We start from the raw sequence: 19707 nt of genomic DNA, 5'->3' as shown, positions 1-19707 counted from the left end.
AGCAGGAATAGATGATATTCGACCAGAAATGCTGAAGTATGGTGGTATAAGAGTCTTACAGTGGCTGCACTGCATAGTTCAGAAAGCCTGGACAGAGGGACGAATTCCCGATGATTGGAGTAGAGCTCTCATAGTACCCATATATAAAAAGGGAAATAAAACTGAATGTGAGAATTACAGAGGTATTTCCCTACTGAGTGTTCCTGGCAAGATCTATGCAAGTATACTTGAGAAACGGTTGAGAAGAATTGTGGAAGAAAAGCTTGGTGAAGAACAAGCTGGATTCAGGCCATATAGAGGCTGTCAGGATCAGATCTTCACTTTACGACAAATAGTCGAGAAAGCATGGGAATATAACAAAGATCTGTATTTAAGTTTTGTCGATTTGGAGAAGGCATATGACAAGGTGCCAAGAGAGAAGCTATTCAATACGCTGCAGTTATATGGTGTCAATGGGGCATTATATCAAGCAATACTTAGTCTTTATTTGAGTTGTGAGTCAGCAGTTAGAATTGAAGGAAGTACAGGAAGATGGTTTAATGTTAAATCTGGTGTGAGACAAGGATGTACATTATCCCCTCTGTTATTCATTATCTATATGGATCACATTATGAAGGAATGTGGTATTAAACCTGATATCAAAATTGGAGATGTTAATGTCAGCTCTTTGCTTTATGCGGATGATGTTATACTTCTAAATAAATCCGCTACAAGTCTGCAAGATTCTCTGACTAAATTGAATAGCTGTTGTAAGAGATATGGTATGAAGGTCAGCAATAAAAAGACAAAGACAATGAAAATAGGCAGAATCATTGAAAATGTCAACTGTGTTGTGAATGGAGAACCTGTGGAACAAGTAAAACATTTCACTTACTTAGGCACAATTTTTACTGAAGATGGTAAACTAAATATAGAAATAGACAACAGAATCAGCAAAGCTGGTATCGTGGGAAGTCAATTGAATAAATTCATATGGAATAAGAAAGAAATTAGTCGGAACACTAAATTAGCTGTATACAAGACTGTGTTCAAACCAATTTTAACTTATGGATCTGAGAGCTGGGTCAGAAGTAAAACACTTGACCAAAGACTAGAGACCGCAGATATGAGAGTCCTGAGAAAGATTAGAGGCGTGAACAGATGGCATCAATGGCAATATTATATTAAAAATGAGGATATTAGGAAAGAACTTGACATTGTCAGCATCCAGGAATGCGTTAGCAGAGTTAATCTCAGATGGTATGGTCACTTAAATAGAATGGGAGAGGAAAGATTAGCAAAACAAGTGTTCTCTGCCAGTTTGGCAGGAAAACGACCCAGAGGAAGACCAAGATATAGGTGGATTGATACGGTACAAAGTGCCTTAGACGATAGAAATATAAGATCTGATAATGTTGGAGTCTTGACAAGTAACAGACTGATTTGGAGGAAAATTGTAGATAGGAAGTTAGTAATGATGTAATTTTTTCATGTAGTACTGTCATATCCTGTACACCCCTTGAGGGTACATGGCAGGAATTTGATGATGATGATGATGAAGAAATGGCAAATAATAATCAAATAAAATTTTTGGGAATTTGAGAATTCTCAGAATTGTAGGTTTTTATTATTATTATTATTACACGACACCTCCAGGGAGTCCAAAGACTCATCGAGGGAGAGCACCTTCTCTACAACTGTCTCCACCACTCACCCACCAACTGACTGCAATTACACCAATGCCATCTACTTCCAACCACCACCACTAGTATTTTGACAAACAATCACAAACATCCATGCCCACTGCAGGATTTGAACCCGAGCCTTTTGGCTGGAGAGCGGATATGCTAACCACTCAGCCAGCCAGGCTGGCCATTTTTTCATTCCTGATTTCCAAAGATCAAAATATGTTGGGAATTTTAGAAGCCCTAATGGTATATAGTGGAATAAGCAGTTTGCAACTAGCCTGAAAAATGGATTTAATACAGAAAACTTCAATGTAGCTGCAGTATTTCAAGTTGATCAGCATCTACTTGGTGGCTACTACCTCCTTTTTTAGCTCAATGCAGTTACTGCTTATTCCATGCCATTGTACCAGTGTGTTCCCATTGTGATGAAAACACTGGCATAAGGGGCACCATTGAGGAACCTAGGCTCAACTTTGGTTGCCTTTCTTAGCCTCATTTACCAGTGTTAGTGCATATGCACGCACACATCATTGTTCTGTGATTCCTGATGATGGCAATGTAATGTGCCAAAATATGATGATCAGCTTATTTTCCACCTACTACAGGGTGAAGGCCTCTCTCATTGCAGGAGGGTTGGATCTACTTCTCCCATGGTGACCCAGTCCATCTTGGGAGAGTGTTTATCGATCACTTGTGTGAATGAATGTATAAAGGAGGAAGACAATCACAAACATCCATGCCTAGGTGGGATTTGAATCAGCAACCTCCTGGTTATTATTATTATAAAGTTATAATAAAGTTATTATAATAACTGGAATGTTGAATTTAGAATAAAAATACTGCACTAAATTGCATTGCAGCATTGAAAACTGCTCCATTTTGACAAGTGAAGCATATGTGAAAAAGTAGTAAACAGCATTATTCGACTGTAGGCCATATCATTTTGTATTTACTGACCTTCTCTGGAACACTTCTCTGCTGAAATCTGAGACAACAGTGTATTTTCAAAAAGTGGAAATATTGAAAATATTTAAAATATTTAAAAAAGAACAGCTCACCAATATGAAAAAGAGAAGAAAAAAAAAATTATTTTATGTTTAGTTTAGAACCCATTAAATAAACATCTAAACTGACTTAAATGAATATTTTCAAATGAATTTAATGACATGAAGCTGATCACAGAATAATAAACTGATTGTAATATAATGCACATAAATTATTATTAACATCTGACCTCCATGGAGTCACTCACCATGGGAGATATACTATAACAAAGCTCATCCAACTGTGGCTTAAACTGATTCAATATATCTACATTCACAATGTACTCAGGCAATGCATTTCACTCACCAACCACTTTCTGTGCATAAAGAACCTGCTCCTCTGCTCACACCCTCCTTATAGATTTCAGGGTAGCCTCTACCCCCTCCCCGCTCTCCCATTCTATGAAATCCCTTCCCTTCCTTATTTCAGACTTGGATGCAAATTAAAGAAAAAATTCTTTTTACTGGCTTTTTTTTTTAATGACAGTTTGTAAAGTAAACTTGATTACAGTATTATTATTATTATTACCCTAAGACCTCATGGAGTCAAAGACTCATCTGGGAGGTCCTTTTATCACACACACACACATCTCATCATACTGTGTCTTAAACACACTCAAACTCCTTGCAGACACCACACTCTCAGGCAAGGCATTCCAATCATTCACAACTCTGCACGAAAAAAACCTGCCTCTGACTCCCCTACTAACACCCTCTTTATACAGTTTCCATGGATGACCTCAGGTTCTCCCCTGATCTCCCACTATTCTCTGTAGTATTTCTCCGCCATTGATCTTATAACAACCCCTTACCAACTTGTAGGTCTCTATCATATCTCCCCTCTTCCTCCTCTTCACCAGACTCTGCAAATTATATCTTCTCAATCTTTCCTCATACTCAATATTCCAGAGGTCAGAAACTACCTTAGTCAGTCACCTTTGGACCCTTTCCAACATCTCTTCATCCTTCTGAAAACCCGGTGACCAAATCTGGGCACAACAGTCTATGTGTGGCCTAATCAAAGCCTTATACAACAGAATAAGAATCTCCCTACTTCTACACGTCAGTGTCCTCCACATTATTCCCAGAAGCCCTTGTGTTGTCTTCAAAATTTTGGCGATGTGTCCCCTAAATTTTAGATCCTTATCCACTATCACCCCCCCCCCCAGATCTCTTATTTCCTCTACCTCCAACAATATATTCTCACCAAGCATAAATTCTGCATCCCATCTTTGTTTTCCAAATTTTAAAACCTTATATTTTGCAACACTGAACTCGCATCCCCATTTCTGTGGCCAATCACTCAATATTTATTCAAGTCTTCTTGCGAGGCCACAACATCTTCACTACTCTTTATGGTTCGTCCCAACTTTGCATCATCTGCAAACAACTGAATATCTCCATCCAAATCTTTGCCAATATCATTAATATACAAGTTAAATAGTAATGGCCCTAAAACAGACCCCCTGAGGCACTCCACTAGTGACTTTCCTTTTCCTGGATATCGCACTCCCATACACAACTTGTTAATACCTATCAGATAGCCAGTATCCAATCCAATGCAATAATCTAACATCCAACCCAATCTGCTCTAGTTTGACTGTCAACTTATCATGAGGTACGCTATCAAAAGCTTTTGCAAAATCCAAGTATATTACTGTGTATCTTCCTCCTCTGTCCAAGGAAGCAGTCACTTTATTGTAATAAGTAAGTAGATTACTAAAACATGACCTCCCCTTAGCAAATCCATGCTGTCCATCAAAGATTATACCATTGTTATCAACCCAACTCTGGATCAGTTCTCAGAAGCTTCTCCAACAACTTAACTGCAACACCTGACACACAGATAGGCCTATAGTTTGATGCTTGAGTTCGATCACCTCCTTTATGAAGTGGCACAACCTTGCCCTCCTTCCACTCTTTAGGAACTTGACCAAGTGCAAGACTCGTATTAAAAAAATATGTCAAGGCAGGTGTCAACTCTCTGGCACATTCCTTCAGAATACGTGGTGATATATTATCTAGTCCCACAGCCTTATTAAAATCTAGTTTACTCAACTCCCCAAACACCTCTTGCTCACTTACAGTCAGTCTCTCCTCCCCATCATCAACTGCTTTCAATCTCTCCATGAAGTCACATTCACAAGATTGAAAGATCTTTATGAACTGCTCATTAAGTATCTCCACCACACATTCTGCAACAGCTGTCTTTATACCATTTTCTCCAATCAATGTCATCCTTCCATAATCATTCTTTCTTTTGCTGGCTACATATCGAAAGAACTCCCTAGGATTCTTTTTGGCTTCATTAGCTAACTGCTGTCCATACCTCTCTTTAGCTACTCTCACCAACCAAGTCAACCTTCTTGCCTGGTCTTTGTAGACCTCATGAAATTGGTTATTTCCATTTCTCTTATGCTGCCTGCACAATGCCCTTTTTCTCTGTATCGCCCTTTTCTCACAGGGGTCCTTGCACTGCTGGCAACCACCTAGGTAATCACCTCATGGTCACTCTCACCGATTGGTGGATAATTGTATGTTCAGCAAAAAATCTGGCTGTTTTCTCAAGTTTGCTGCAACAATACCAGGCTGTAAAAATGTGTATTTCTGGAAAGTCTCAAACTTTGAACTGGGTCAGGTTCAAACTAAATATTTTGGTCTTTAAAGATAACTATCAGACTTTTATACTTCCATGGCTTGACTTTCATTCTTGTAATCTTCCTCTCTCTATTCTTTGAAAACTCTCCCTAGCATCTATCAGACATCTTATTTGTATCATGCTTCCTTCTTTAATGCTAACTCAAGTAAGAGGCATGGGGCCTCTTACTTGAGGGCCCCTTGCCTTTAATACAAAACATAATACATCCCCTTCTTGGAGATGTGTTTTGGCATTAAGGGTAAATATTAAGATTAGTGATCGGAGCTTGTTCCACCTCTACCACGAGTTGCCTTGGTCTTGCACTACCTGTAGGATCAGCTAGTCTTGCATCACTTACAGGCGCAAACTTGACATTTTTGTCTGTTTGCTCACTTGGGAAAAATGGAGTAAAACCAGGTTTAAAATTGCTTGGTATCTTTAACATCAAGTAAGAGGCGTGTTTTCAAAGGTTGATTTTTTTTTTTTTTTTTTTTAATGACAGGTCCTGAAAAATCTTCATACAGAACCTGAGCAGAATGAATTCTGGGTAATATTTTTGCAGGGGAATAAGTAGAATGAGTCCTACGCAGCCTTTTAAACAGGGAGGAGGAGGAACTAAGAAAAATGAATCCTGGTCATCTGAACAGAATGATATCCACAAGAATGAAAATCTTAATTATAATTCACTGTTGTAACAAATATTTCCATTATTTTTAGAGGCTCTATCAACATTGAGTCCCATATCCAATGAATCTTGAAAATAGCACTGGACAGGATTTGATAAGCATGTGAAGGGATGGTTAGTTAGTGTGCTCCACAATGATCATAGATCATGACCATAATAATTTTACAAGAATTATATACAGTGAATTACCAATTCTTGAACATATTGCTTTAAAAAATTAAATCATACCTGCTGCTTCATCTCCAAGCAAATGGCCCCAGCCTCCACACCGTGCTGTACTGCCATCTGAATTGATAAGTAATGCATTTGATCCTGTACCAGCAATCATTACAACTCCACCTGCCATAAATAAGAAGTATTTATTGTAATGCAGAGTAAAAGAAATGAAGAGAAAAAAAATCTATATTACAAGAAACTAACTTAAAGCAATATAAAAATTCAAATTATATTTTTAAGACGAGACAAAAATTCTGAAAATTAAAACTTAACCATCTACCCTTTAATGAATACTCATTTCCTTAGTTCAGATTTGTATGTAAAAGTACAGGCTAACTCTAATTATATATAGGGGTTACGTTCTCAAGAATTGCATGTATTGAAAATGCATGAAACAGGAAGCTTATATCATGGGATAATGGATAATATCATTCATTTGAATTCCCAAATGAATGATATTCCAATCTTTCAAGATTAATTTAATCAAAAATGCACCCATTTTTCATACATATTAAGGCATAAGAGTAGTAAATAAAATATTTAGTATGTATAAAAAAAATAACTATTAAAGTAGTTCAGTTTCAAGATTAATACATTGCAACCATATCTTAGTCACATGTTCTTTAGCTGGTATGCTGAAGTTGCTTTTTGAACAATCTCTCAATGGAAACTTGACTTGCAGTTTTCACCTCATCCTTGTATAATTTCGGGATGTTTTCAATCTTCCTTTTCATTTTAGAACCCCTCATGTAGTCAGAGTCATGTTCTGTAAAGAGTGCCACAGCAAGGTCTATCAGTTTAAAAGTTTGTGACATGACCTTTGTTGTGAGAGTTTCCTCAGGCTCAAAAGTTATTTACAGATAAAGACAGTATCGCATAGACCAATAAGGCAGCAGAGACACTAACTGGACACCAAGCCACTCAGTACAGTGAAGATATGAAACAAGACACATGCATGAAAGTTTCCATAACTTTCATAGGAAACAGCAATAGTTCCTAAGTACTGAAATGAAACCACGTATATGCAAAAACATGAATAACGAGAGTTACCCGTATGCTAAAATATCAATGTAATATTTTTATTTTGATATTTTAAGATTTTTCTAAACCTTTATGATTATGCTAACAAAATATGCTAGACTCAAAATACAAAACCACAATTCTGACCTCCATGAAGTCCGAGGACTTATTGCAGGAGGTACATGCTCTCATATACAAAAAGATCACTGAAGTGCCTTAAACCCATTCAGTTTCTGCACACCACACTTTCAAGCAATACATTTCACTTACTAATCACTTTCCATCCAAAAATCTGTCTCACTATCCCTGCTCATAATGCCATATAAGGAGGATATGAACAGGGAAGAGGAAGCTGTATAGCTTCCAGAGATGGCCTCTAGTCCACCCTTGCCTTCCTCTACCCTATGAAAATTCTCCTTCACATTAACAACACTCACCAACTTATGTTTCAATCATATCTCCTCCTCTTCCATTCTAAAGACTCTGCAATTTGCATTCCTTCAATTACTCCTAGCATCTGACATTTCACCAACCTGACAATGACTTAGTAAATCTTCTCTGAACATTCTCCAAAACATCCTCATTCCCTTGAAAAACCAGCCAACCAAATCTGTCAATATGTAGCCTGATCAAAGCCTTATGCAACAGAACCATAATATTTTGCTTCTGCATGTCAATGGCTCTCCAAATTATTCCCATATCTGTTGTGATATTCTTACAATATTAGCAATGTGACCACTAAACTTCAAGTCTCTGTCCACCATTACTCCCAGATCTTTTGTCTCTTCAATCTCCTTCAAAATTTCTCCATTAATTGTATACTCTGCATCCCAACCTTGCTTACCAAATTTCAAAATCTTGCACTTTGCAACATTAAACTGATAGCTCCATCCATTTGCCCACTCACATAGTCCATTTGGATCCTCCTGCAAGGCTACAACATCTACTCTACATCACACAGTTCTTCCCAACTTTGCTGATCCTATCTGACAGCCAATCAGTCTTATTTAATATAATCTGTTTCAATTTGGCTACTTGCTTGTCATGTAGCAGTCTATCAAAAGCATTTGAAAAATCTAAGCACACTGCTGTATATGCATCTTCTTCATTGAGTCAATTTGTCACTTTGTAATATGTAATCAGACTGCTAAAACATGAGCTATCCTGACCATCATAAAGAATACTGCTATTATCAACCCATTTCTGAATCTCAGTCCTCACCAACTTCTCTAACAACTCTAGACACACATACTGTCCTTTAGTTTGTAGCCTCAGTTTTATTCCCTGCCTCCCTACCCCCCCCCCACCTTTATGAAGTGGAACAATTTTTCTCACTTTCCATTTCTTTGGGATTCACCCTATTGAGACTCATGATAAACAAGTGTGCCAAAAGATGCCATTAATTCTCTAGAGAATTCCTTCAAGATGCGCAATATACTGTCAAGTACTATCACCTTATTAACATCAATTTACTTACTTTCTCATATATCTCATGTTCGTTTGCCCTCTGCACTCCAGCATCTCATGATGTCGCCTTCATGAGGATGAAACATACTAACAAACTGCCCAATGAAAACTTCAACTATATCCTCTGCATTGGTTAACAATCTGAAAGTGTCATCAACTAGAATCATTCTTCCATAGTCATTTTTTCTTTGACTTGCCACATATCAAAACAATTTGCTAGGATTTTTCTTAGCTTGATTAGCTAATTTCTTCTCATACTCACTTTTGTTGTCATTACCAACTGAGTCAGCTTCCTGGCTTGCTCTTTGTATTCTTCATGCAACTGATTATTACTAATATTCATTTTGTGTTGGTGCCACGCTACCTTCATCTTCTTCCAGATTTCATGCTTAATCTTTTCATTTATCCATTTTCCTCCTTATTTAGCCTTTTCACCTTTAGTATGCACTCCAGCATTGCTGCTATTAAACAGCTCTTGATCAATGCCCAAGCACCATCATTCTCCTTCCCACTCAACTTGTTTTTCAGCCTTGTAGTTCCACATATATTCCTTCTTCACAGAAGACAACCCAGATAATTACTTCATGGTCACTCTCACCAACAAGAGGATGATTAGACACCCCATTCACAATCACATCCTCCGATGATATAACCATATCTAAGACTCTTAACCCTCGTATGTCCTCTTTTACATATTGCCTAAGAACGTTGTCCCTTAAGAACTCGAGAAATTCATTCTTCTTATTTGATGACACTATCTCTTCATTCCAATCTATCTAATTTTCTCAACCTTCACTTCACACCATACCGCTTGAAAACCACTGCCACATTTTTCTCCTTGTATTCCTTGAGGAAATTATGGCTGTGCGGCCATAATTCTCAAGATCATTGAGAATTTATCATCAGTAGCACTCCCCCCTCCTTTCTTACCTTTCCTGACCACCCACAAAAAACATCATATCCTTCCATTTCTAAACCAATCAACATATCCTTCTCATCCAACAATGTTTTACTTATTCCAACTATTTTCATGCAAATAAACTTAATGTAACAATTTCATCTCCCTTATTTCTGATACTCCTGACATTCGTAAACTAGCACAACAATTAATGTCTTAGTCTATAACCTATCCTACCCATGCTAACCCTCACCTGTGACTTTGCACTTGCTGTCTGCACATCTTTGTCCCATATATATCCCCCCCTCCCTCCCTCCCTAGACTCAACTACTACCCATGCATTCTGGGTCATTCCATTTCTATGCTGACCATCCCCATACATGCAGTTATTAGTGCTTTCAGAATCCACTCTCTTTACACAGTGTCTTCCCTGCTCATCCTGTTTCCTTGTCCAACTTGCATTTATGTTCTTACATCCTCATTTCCATTCACATCAGCCTCACCTGGTCCACTTTTCATTTACATCCTCTCTGACTCCCACTGATGCCCTTGTTTGCATCACTCATTACACTTTCTTCCAGCAGCAGCCTTTCAAAATGCTCACTCCAAAACCATTCAGATGCAGTCCATCACTCTTATACAGTTCCATTCATCAATCAAACTCATCCCACACATTCAAACCGTGTTCCTTTCTCTTCACACATTTCCACTAACATTCATTCAAAATCTTTGCTCTCTGCGCATTGCCATACTGGGGCAACACAAGAGTACTCTTCCTACCACACTGTTGTCTTTTTGTCTTTCACTCTCCTCAATAATCTCCTAATATCCATTTCTCACATTCTCCCCCCCCCCCCCATGCCAACCAAATCATTTATTCAAACCACAGATTCAATTCCAATCATTCATTCTTCCTACTGGAATATGGACCTTGTGCACACTCTTATCCACCACACTTTTTATGATATAATATCCCTTATTGTGCTATTCTTGAGTTATTTGCTACTTTTTTTTTGCCACTATCTTTCATTTTATTTTTTTGCACTCTTCCTCTTCTCATCTTAATAATTTCATTCTTCAATTCTTGCAACTGTTCCAGCTATTACTCCATCAGTTTGACTTTTGCAGTCATGCCAGCTCTTGCTTCGTCAGTAAGGCTCACTTCTGCTTCTGCATTTACGTTTGCTTTTCCTTTTTTTAATCATTTCCGTATTAATAAACACATTCGCCACACTCAAATTTTCAGACTCACTCCTCTGGCCATCATTCTCAGTCTTAAATCGATCCCTGCCTTTCACCTTTCATTTGGTATTCTGGACTTCCAGTTCTGAACTTTCATTCAAATCATTGCAGTCCATTAGCATATCACACTTTTTACAGACCCTCACTCTCTCACTTCTCGTTTAATCTCTCAACAAACATCTGCCACATGCGTATACACTCCCGACAACAAACTATCTTGGTAAAATCCACACAGCAAAACGCACTCAATTTTTGCACCATGGTTGAACTAGGTTTATCCTAGTTCTTATTGCCATTTTTGCTTCTGTTTACTGTTATACACAAAATTTGCCAGAAATCTACTTATAACCTCAATAATTAACACACATTTAGTCTCAGAATCACTTATTAAATAAATTTGCAGAATGCATAAAATTCTTCAAAAATATTCCATAAAATAAAATGTATCTTTGCTCCAGTGATTCTACCAGCTTTCATAGCATTGGCAACACAGTGCCTTCAAAAAGAAAAATCGTTTGCATCTAAAACTGTGGAGGTAACTAGGAGTTATAATTTCCCATTAAGGATGCAAAAAACTTTTATAAGAGCATTACAAACGAGGGTAATTCAGCCATTTTCATACAGAAGAAAAAAGGGTTTTCCCTCTCCAAAACTTGGGTTTCTTTTTCATCCTGCACAATAGCAAAATCATCCGGAATAATGAAAGTGATCAGCAACATAATACAGGAGCATCATAATCTTAGTTGCTTTACCCATTATTGCAAACAACACCTTGCTGTTTAGAAATTTTTTAATTTCATGTGTCACATAATCAGTGAATGTGCTAGACTTGGATTTGGAAAACAAATTGCTGGTGAGGGGCAAAAATTAAAGATTTCAGATAACAATGTCAAGGAATCCCCTCATGGCAGAGGGCTTGTGCATTACAATGACTCAGAAAGCTATGCAGGTGGTAACAGTAAGGTTTCCCATGACCTGTCCATGCTGGGCAGGTCAGAGGGTAAGAACCAGACCAAGAGAGAGAGAAACACACACACACCCTGGTCCTCCAGGTTGAAGATTGTTACCATGGATTGACTACTCATGCAAAGTAAAAAAAAAATCCATGAATACAAAACCAGGTACTAGGTTTACGAACTGGATTGTTTGCAATGGTAACCAACTGGAAATGACTAACAGATTTCGAGCTGGAAGATGAAACAAAAACTTCGCTTAAACCTGGATCTCTTCAATGTTATTGATGCAACAGAAAATTACAATATTCAGATCTTAGCTACACAAGAAACCTGATAGCCAGGCCATGGAAACCTACAGACAAATAATAGAACAATCGGTACAGTGGAACATGTAATGACAGGCATGAAAATGGTGTAGGTTTTATGGTACACAATAAAATCTTGCCATGTGTAAAAACTTTCACACCAGCAGATGATTGACTGTTGTAGCTGTATGGCTGGTAGTTGTATAAAATTAGTTATGGTTTTTTTTTTTAATGCTAAAATAGGGAGGAAAAAAAACAAGATGTAGACCAACAATTGCCTCAGATAATCTGCTGAAATTAGTAATGACAATGGATTAGACTTATTGATTTTTCATTCTTCAGATGACTTACAGTTAGTAACACATACTTTCCCAGAAGAAGTATCCACACACAAATTTGGCTCTCACCAAATAAAACAGTGAGCAACCAAACAGATCATGTAATGGTAAATAACATGCATTAAATTTAGAGGAGCTAATGGAGTATTGCTTATTACCTAATTAATAGCCCATTTCAGGCTAAAGCTTTCTTTCAAATTGAGAAATGTTAACATATTATCGAAATATTAAACCTAAAATACAATATTCAAGCCCTCCTATACCTGAAAGAAACAGAAAATAAATGGACTCGAGTCAAAAATATTACTCCTTGTGCAGAAGACACCCTTTAATTCACAAATAACGAAGAAAAATAAATTCAATAATGTATGTGAAAAGGCTATAAAGCAATGTAATAAGATGAGATCAAATAATCCTAAGAATTATAGGATCTACAAAATAGAATATAAACCATAAACTTGAATACTAATTAACAACAAAAGAGATTTAAATACTCAAGAGAAACTGTTGAGGAATTCAAACAATATTTTGAAAGACTACTAAACAAGTCATTACCACCACCACCAGATGCAAACCTTACAACAGAGGTATAATATTTAGAAAAAAAAAAGTTGAATGTTGAGCAGCCATCTTTGACTGAAGTTGAGAATGATATTGAAGCACTAAAAATAATAAGGTAACAAGCAGCTGGTGGAAAGATATCTCTTATGGTGATAAAAAGTATATATTGTATATGTGTGTGTGTGTGTTACGGTTAAAGTGATAAATCCGGTTATTATTAATAATTAATCACTTTAACCGGTTAAAGTGAATAATTCCTAGAGGAATCTGGTAAATGTAATAAAAACATGTTTATAGGTTTTGTATATAGGGTTTCATTCTCAATAGAAATTATAACTGGTTAGGTTAGTTTATAATGAAAAAAGTAAAGAAAGTACTTCTTTTGCACTCAATGAAATCAGAAATCATTATAAACTAACTTAATCTAATCTAACCTAACCTAAACTAACCTGGATGTCGCATGTCGAGTGTAGTCGTAGTTTGTCATGGGCATGAAAGATAAATGTTGTTGTGGGCCGAGCTTAATGATTGCATGCAGATAAATGGGGATAACAAATAAAAGTTGTTGTGGGCAGATGAATGGGGATTATAGATAAATCAGAGAGGAATTCATCAGTGTTTTTCTCTGTTGCTGAGGAAAGAGATACAGCAACGAAGTTTATCTATTATCCCCATTCATCTGCCCACGACAAACTACAACTACACTATGGTTCGACATACGACATCCAGATTAGTTTGTTAGTTTATAATGATTTCTGATTTCATTGAAATAATCAACATCTTAGAAATACTTGGTAATATCCTCTTAGCTGGAGGAAAAGCTGAAGGCTTATTACTCTCAGTGCTAACTATTGAGAAAGAAAAGAGAGAACACTCAAGTCACACTAAAGTGCAGAATACATAAAGAATGTCTTGTTTCCTTTTCGATTGTTGATTACAGATATCCTAACAGAAATACTGACATTTCGTTTATTTATGCCAAAATAATTTCTTAATTTATAATGATCAGTTTCACTTTTATTATCGAAAAATTAGAAATTATTTCATACAATTATCTTGAAAAAGAGGATTTGAATTATTTTCAAAGAAAAGGTGCATATGCGTTTCATAATCTTTTTTTCTGGGGGGGGGGGGTATAGACCGCTTCAATCTGCGGATATTTCAGAGAATTTATTTCATAAATCGTTCGCAAGACAACTGTTACAAACTTAAATCACTTGGGGACCATACCCATTCATTTTAGTGTAAAATAGCAGCAAAGGTTCAGTTACTTTAGATATCTAATCTAGAAAAAGTTGTCTGCTGATATTAGAATCTTACGTGAATAATTTATTCCGACATTATTTCTCTATTCGTTATAATGTAACCAATTTCCAGATTTTTTTCCCTCCTGCAGACTTCATGTTATATGCAGTGATTTCTTCTTTGTACTACAAGAAAAAAAAATCAGATAACAGAAGAAAATATGTAGTATTTTCTTCTCCACTAGCTGAATTTACAATGTTCTTTCTTTGTGTTTTGAAGAGAAAGTGCAGATGACTTTTTTCTTACTATTTTTGCCATTATAACATCTGATATAATTATAAGATTGACTTTTTATTTCTGTTTACTACTACCTTATTTCTGTTTCTCCCACACGAGAAACAGAAATAAGGTAGTAATAATATTGTTGATCCTGTCAAACTTCATTGTAGTAGAAATTTTTATTACAAAACTTTGTAATATATATATATATATATATATATATATCTGAAACAAGAAATTTGGAACCCATATCACATCAATGTTGAGTGTTGGCAAGGTGAAAATGTTCATGTTATTATTTATATATTTTATTTATTAACTGGAGGGGGGGCTACGCCCAATCTCCCTGTTCCGGACTGGTAGAACGGTTCTCCTTGAATTCTGATTATTGAATTTTTAAGACTTGAAAGGGGGGGGGGAGTCCGCTCCCCTGGCGCCCAAACCTCCAAGTTCTGGATTGGTAGGCTGGTTCTCTTTCAATTCTGATAACTCGAATTTTGAAGACTCGAAAGGGAGTTCCAACCCCTTGCGTCTAGGGTAGCCCCTGAATGTCGAGTCTTCAAAAGGGGGGCTCCGTCCCCCCTGAGTTCTGGACTGGTAGGCCGGTTCTCCTTGAATTCTGATGACTCGAATTTTGAAGACTCGACACTCAGGGTAGCCCCTGAGTTTCAAAACATTTCAAAAAATGTCACATAAAAAGGCTTATCATTTTATATATATATAGGGTAGATTTTATTTTATTATTTTTTATTGTTTTGGTGAAATACTTTACCTGGAATACTCTTTCCAATTCAAGAGGAACTGGAAAGAGTATTCCAGTTCCTCTTATATTTTATTCCTTCGAAAATATCATTCTGTGTTATAAAAGGAACTTAAAAATTAGCCTTCAAGATGAAAAGGAAACAGCACATTCAGGTATCCCTCTATCAATATTTGTGGTCCTGAAAAGGACCATTTTGATGGCCCTGAAAAGAAACATTTTTTATTTCATACTGTCCAGAATTTAAAATTCTTGAACAGTGTGGAACACCCTAAAGCAAGGATAAACACACAAAGCAGTTTTACACTCTGGGCATCAGATTTTTGTTTCCTTTCTGATATTTTTTTTTTATTACATACATAACATTTGTGTGCAGGTTTTTTTTTTTTATTAGCCGTTGGTGGTAGATTTTTGGGATAATGGTTGGAGTTAACAGCTTTCAACCTCAGATGTCTGGCAGGATTGCCTATTTTTCTGCTTGCTGAAGAAGGCGCATGTGCGTGCAGCAATGTTTTCGCAATTTCTATTCTGTATTCTAGATACGTTATGGTAGACAAACATTTTTTCTTGTGCAGGAGGAAACTTTTCCAAATAACAAAATCCATTATATGTCCAAACACTTTTTTGTAATTTTTTTATGCTGTTTCCTCATTACAGAGTAGAATAATGACTGCTGATCTCACCTGTCGACTCCACCCATAAGATATCCGCTTTCCGATTCGTGTTGTATGCACACACACACACAGCAATGGGTTTTTCTTTCTTCAAACCATGCTTCTCCATGGATTCCGTTAATGGATTGTGCAGGGAAGACAGCAGAAAAACATCTTTTTTTTCATTCCAACATAGTGCAAAGACTTTCCCTTGCTGATAAGCTTGGATTTCCCCCTTTGATTGCTTTCCTGAAGCCAGATCTGGAGGCATGCCTCACCTTTTTGCATTTACAGTACCATAACTATCTGTACGATGCTGTAAAAGCAAATCAGCGAGTTCAGGACACATATAGTAATTATCCATTGTAATCAGTAACCAGCAAAGGGTCTAATAACTGCATTACTGCATGCATCGACAAGGGAAGATCTGAATATTTATCATGCTCGATTACAGTTTGCTTTCCCGTATAAGGTTTGAAATCCCAAAGATATCCACTTTCCAATTCGCAAAGCATAAAAAATTTTACTCCATTCTTCGCTTTCTTTTTGGAATATACTGCTTACATTTCAGTCTACCTTTGAATGGCATAAGGCTTTCGTTGATACTCAAATCTCTCTCAGGAATGTAGAATGATCTACATTTCTGATGGATTTTCATCAGAAAATCATAAATTTTGTTGAGGACTGGGCAAGGATGTGTTGCCTGATCGTATTCCTCATTATTCTGAAAATGCAAATACTTCATGATGAGACTGAATTGTTTTTCAGTCATAACATCACGAAACATTGACATGTTCAGAATCCAGTCTGTAGACCAATACATTTCGAGAGCGGGCTTTTTCACGATACCTTGCACAATCAAGAGTGCTATAAATGTAAGGAGCATGTTGATATCTATTGGGCTCCAAAGTTTATTGCGAGAATGCAGACTATACTCAACTTGCTGATGTTGTTGGCAAGCATAAAGGTTAGTCTGTTCCACTATGAAGAAAAGAATATCATCATCATCTAAAAATAGACGGAAAGAGCTTAAAATGTTGCTGGAGTCAAAGTCTTCAATAATTCCTTACCTATGAAGGGAACCGTAGACAAGCTGGTGTACGTTCAGTGGCGATCACCTATTTTCTGCACGAAGACATATCTAAAGTACAGGCAGAATAGCTATCTTCAGAGCTAGAAAGATTTCTCTCCTCATCGTTAGAACAAGAGCTGCTCAAAAGGCAAAGGCTCCAACTTTTCTGCATCTCACAAAGTTTTCTTTTCTTACCCTGAGTGTCACTGCTACTGCTGTTTGCTTGCCATCTCATAAATGAATTGTGTCTTGGGTATACTTACTAATTATTCCTTTCTGCCCAGCTCTAAGCAAACTGAGATTACTAACCCCCACTGAGAAACAGAACAATAGAACATGCAGCACACTAAAGAGCAATATCTGAATATTTTACAGGCAGAAATTTGTTTGGTTTTCCACTTTCTTTTGTTGTGTCCTGAATAAGCATTAAAAAGGTTTATATTAAAATATTCAGGTCACAACATTAATTCTACTCAGGCAGAGAACACGGAACGTTGGCAATAGAAAAAATAAATTGTTTGTGAACACAAGTCAAGATAAAGTTTAAGGAATTGTATAAAGTGTTTAAATATAATCTATATTAAGTGTGGGCCTGATAATAGAAATCCATGTAAGCTGGCAAAAATCCGTTTGGAAAACCAACCTCTTGCACTGAAATAGTAAAGCCCGTGAGTCAGGGTTCAAAGGTCACTTTTACCGTCCTGCATTATGAAAGTATTGGAAAGAGAAACCTACGCGTCTTCCAGGAATAGGAGGCAGACACACGTGTGAAAAATTAATAGAGGGAGCTAATGAGATTGACGTGGACACACGTGACCGCTTTGGCACGTATCGCAAATAGCGAGATTTAACGAGAGGAGAAAATTGAACAAAAAGGCCTTGCATGAAGATTTGAGCTCTCTTATCTCTTTTTTTCCTGGGGTCCTGCTCGTCGTAGGAGGGAAGTCCATGGCCAGTCGCGGAAGGCACTTAGTTCGTCCATCGTAGCGTTCGTATTGGGCCAAGCTATGTCCGTGTTCTAGGATAGCTGTGATGTTGTCGTACAACAGAGGAACTAAATTGAGCCGTCCATTCAAGGCAACGATACTATGCCACCTCCCATATTTCCCTCGGAGATTCTACTCACACAGATCTACGGAAGATATCCTCCAAAAGCGATTACATTTGAAGGCCTTGATGATTAGACAAGGCGGGAACAAGTTTTATTAGTTCAAGGACAGAAATGGTAATGTAGATTTTTGAAATACTAATTCCAGTTGTAAGAAGAGAGTGAATTTCCTGTGTGAACGTTTAAATTGGACTGAACTTAAAGAACTGTAAGAGTAACCTACAACTAGATACGTGTTCGAGACAGTGTTAAGAATTGTTTGCCCAAGAGGCCGAATAGATACAAGATCATGTTAAACTAAAAGTGTAATTGTGCTGATGTGTTCACTGATAGCCACATGTATCCGAATGACTTAATGATAATCTATGAATTGCATTTTATGATTGTATTTAAGGTTATTAAGATTTGGTATGTGTGATAGGTACAAGTTAATTAGAGCTTTTGATCAGAGTTGAGTGCAACCATATTATCCTGTTTTGAAATGTATTATAGTGTATCACCTTAAAGCTAATTAAATTGTTTCATTCATGTACTTGCCTGATCTGCCTATATTATATGAATTCAAAACTACTGCTCATAAAAATAACAACGAACCAAGCGGGATAAACCCATGAATACTAATGCAATAAGTAAGCCGCGACTGTAAGAAAGAAAAGGACAAGCAAGGGGGAAATAAATTTATGCTTGATCAAATAATCATTAACTCTCTATAGGAGTCACCCTGAACAAGAATCCTTTCTACCTAGGTATTAGCTGGCGCAGCATAAATATAAATGTGTTAATACTTATATGGTGAACTTCTTCAGATTGTTTGTTTAGGACATAGAGAGGCCAATAGGACTGCAAAGCACTGAAGGAGAGAATATTTGATTGTGGAGTTTAAATTATAAGGGATAAATGTGTATAAGTAAGGTACAGTGTTAGATGAGTTTTGAATTTAAGAAAGATAGGATGTTGGATTAGTTAAGAAAGGGTAGATAAAGGGTAAATAACTAATTAAATAAAGAAAAAGCAAACAAGATAAGAAAAAGTCTCAACATAAATGGTGTAGCTGGTAGGATAAAGGAAAGATATAAAATAATAGAAGTTAATCTAAACGATTAGAGTACAAACGTATTATAACAAATAAGTAGAGAGATAAATATTATAAGAAAAACCTCACAACACTTTATTCTGATATTGCATTTGAAGGATAACAGTTATTTTAAATATTAATTTCGACTATTACCGAATATCACATAATTTCCTGATTTATAATAATCATGAAATAATATTAAGTATAGTTTCTGGGAAATTCCCATGTTACTCCTCTTAAACACTATTAATATAATTAACGGCTATTGTAGCCTGTTTTTGTTTAGGAGTGTCCCTTATGTGGAAACTGGGACAGTTTCCACATAAGGTTACCCTTCCCCTTCGTTCCTCCCCCCTCTCCCTCCCCACAACAAAATAATATATATATATATATATATATATATATATATATATATATATATATATATATTATTAACAGTAACCTGGGTTTCCTAACTTATTTCCTGCATCTAAAGCACA

General features: G+C 36.6%; 1 protein-coding gene across 4 annotated transcripts in view; it reads right to left on the bottom strand.

Annotated features, from left to right (window-relative positions):
• The window catches only part of LOC150107258 (N-acetyl-D-glucosamine kinase-like), a 235193-nt gene that overhangs the window by 128388 nt on the left and 87098 nt on the right, over nucleotides 1-19707 (bottom strand). For all 4 annotated transcript variants that reach the window (XM_090391104.1, XM_090391107.1, XM_090391105.1 and 1 more), the window contains one exon: nucleotides 6262-6372. In XM_090391104.1, coding sequence (XP_090247230.1) covers nucleotides 6262-6372 — 111 coding nt within the window. The remainder of the gene's footprint in view (nucleotides 1-6261; nucleotides 6373-19707) is intronic.

Source organism: Typopeltis vanoorti, chromosome 4, assembly GCF_054136105.1.
Source record: "Typopeltis vanoorti isolate ZY-2024b chromosome 4, IOZ_Tvanoo_1.0, whole genome shotgun sequence".
Taxonomy (NCBI): domain Eukaryota; kingdom Metazoa; phylum Arthropoda; class Arachnida; order Uropygi; family Thelyphonidae; genus Typopeltis; species Typopeltis vanoorti.
This window is presented reverse-complemented; position numbering and strand designations above follow the sequence as displayed.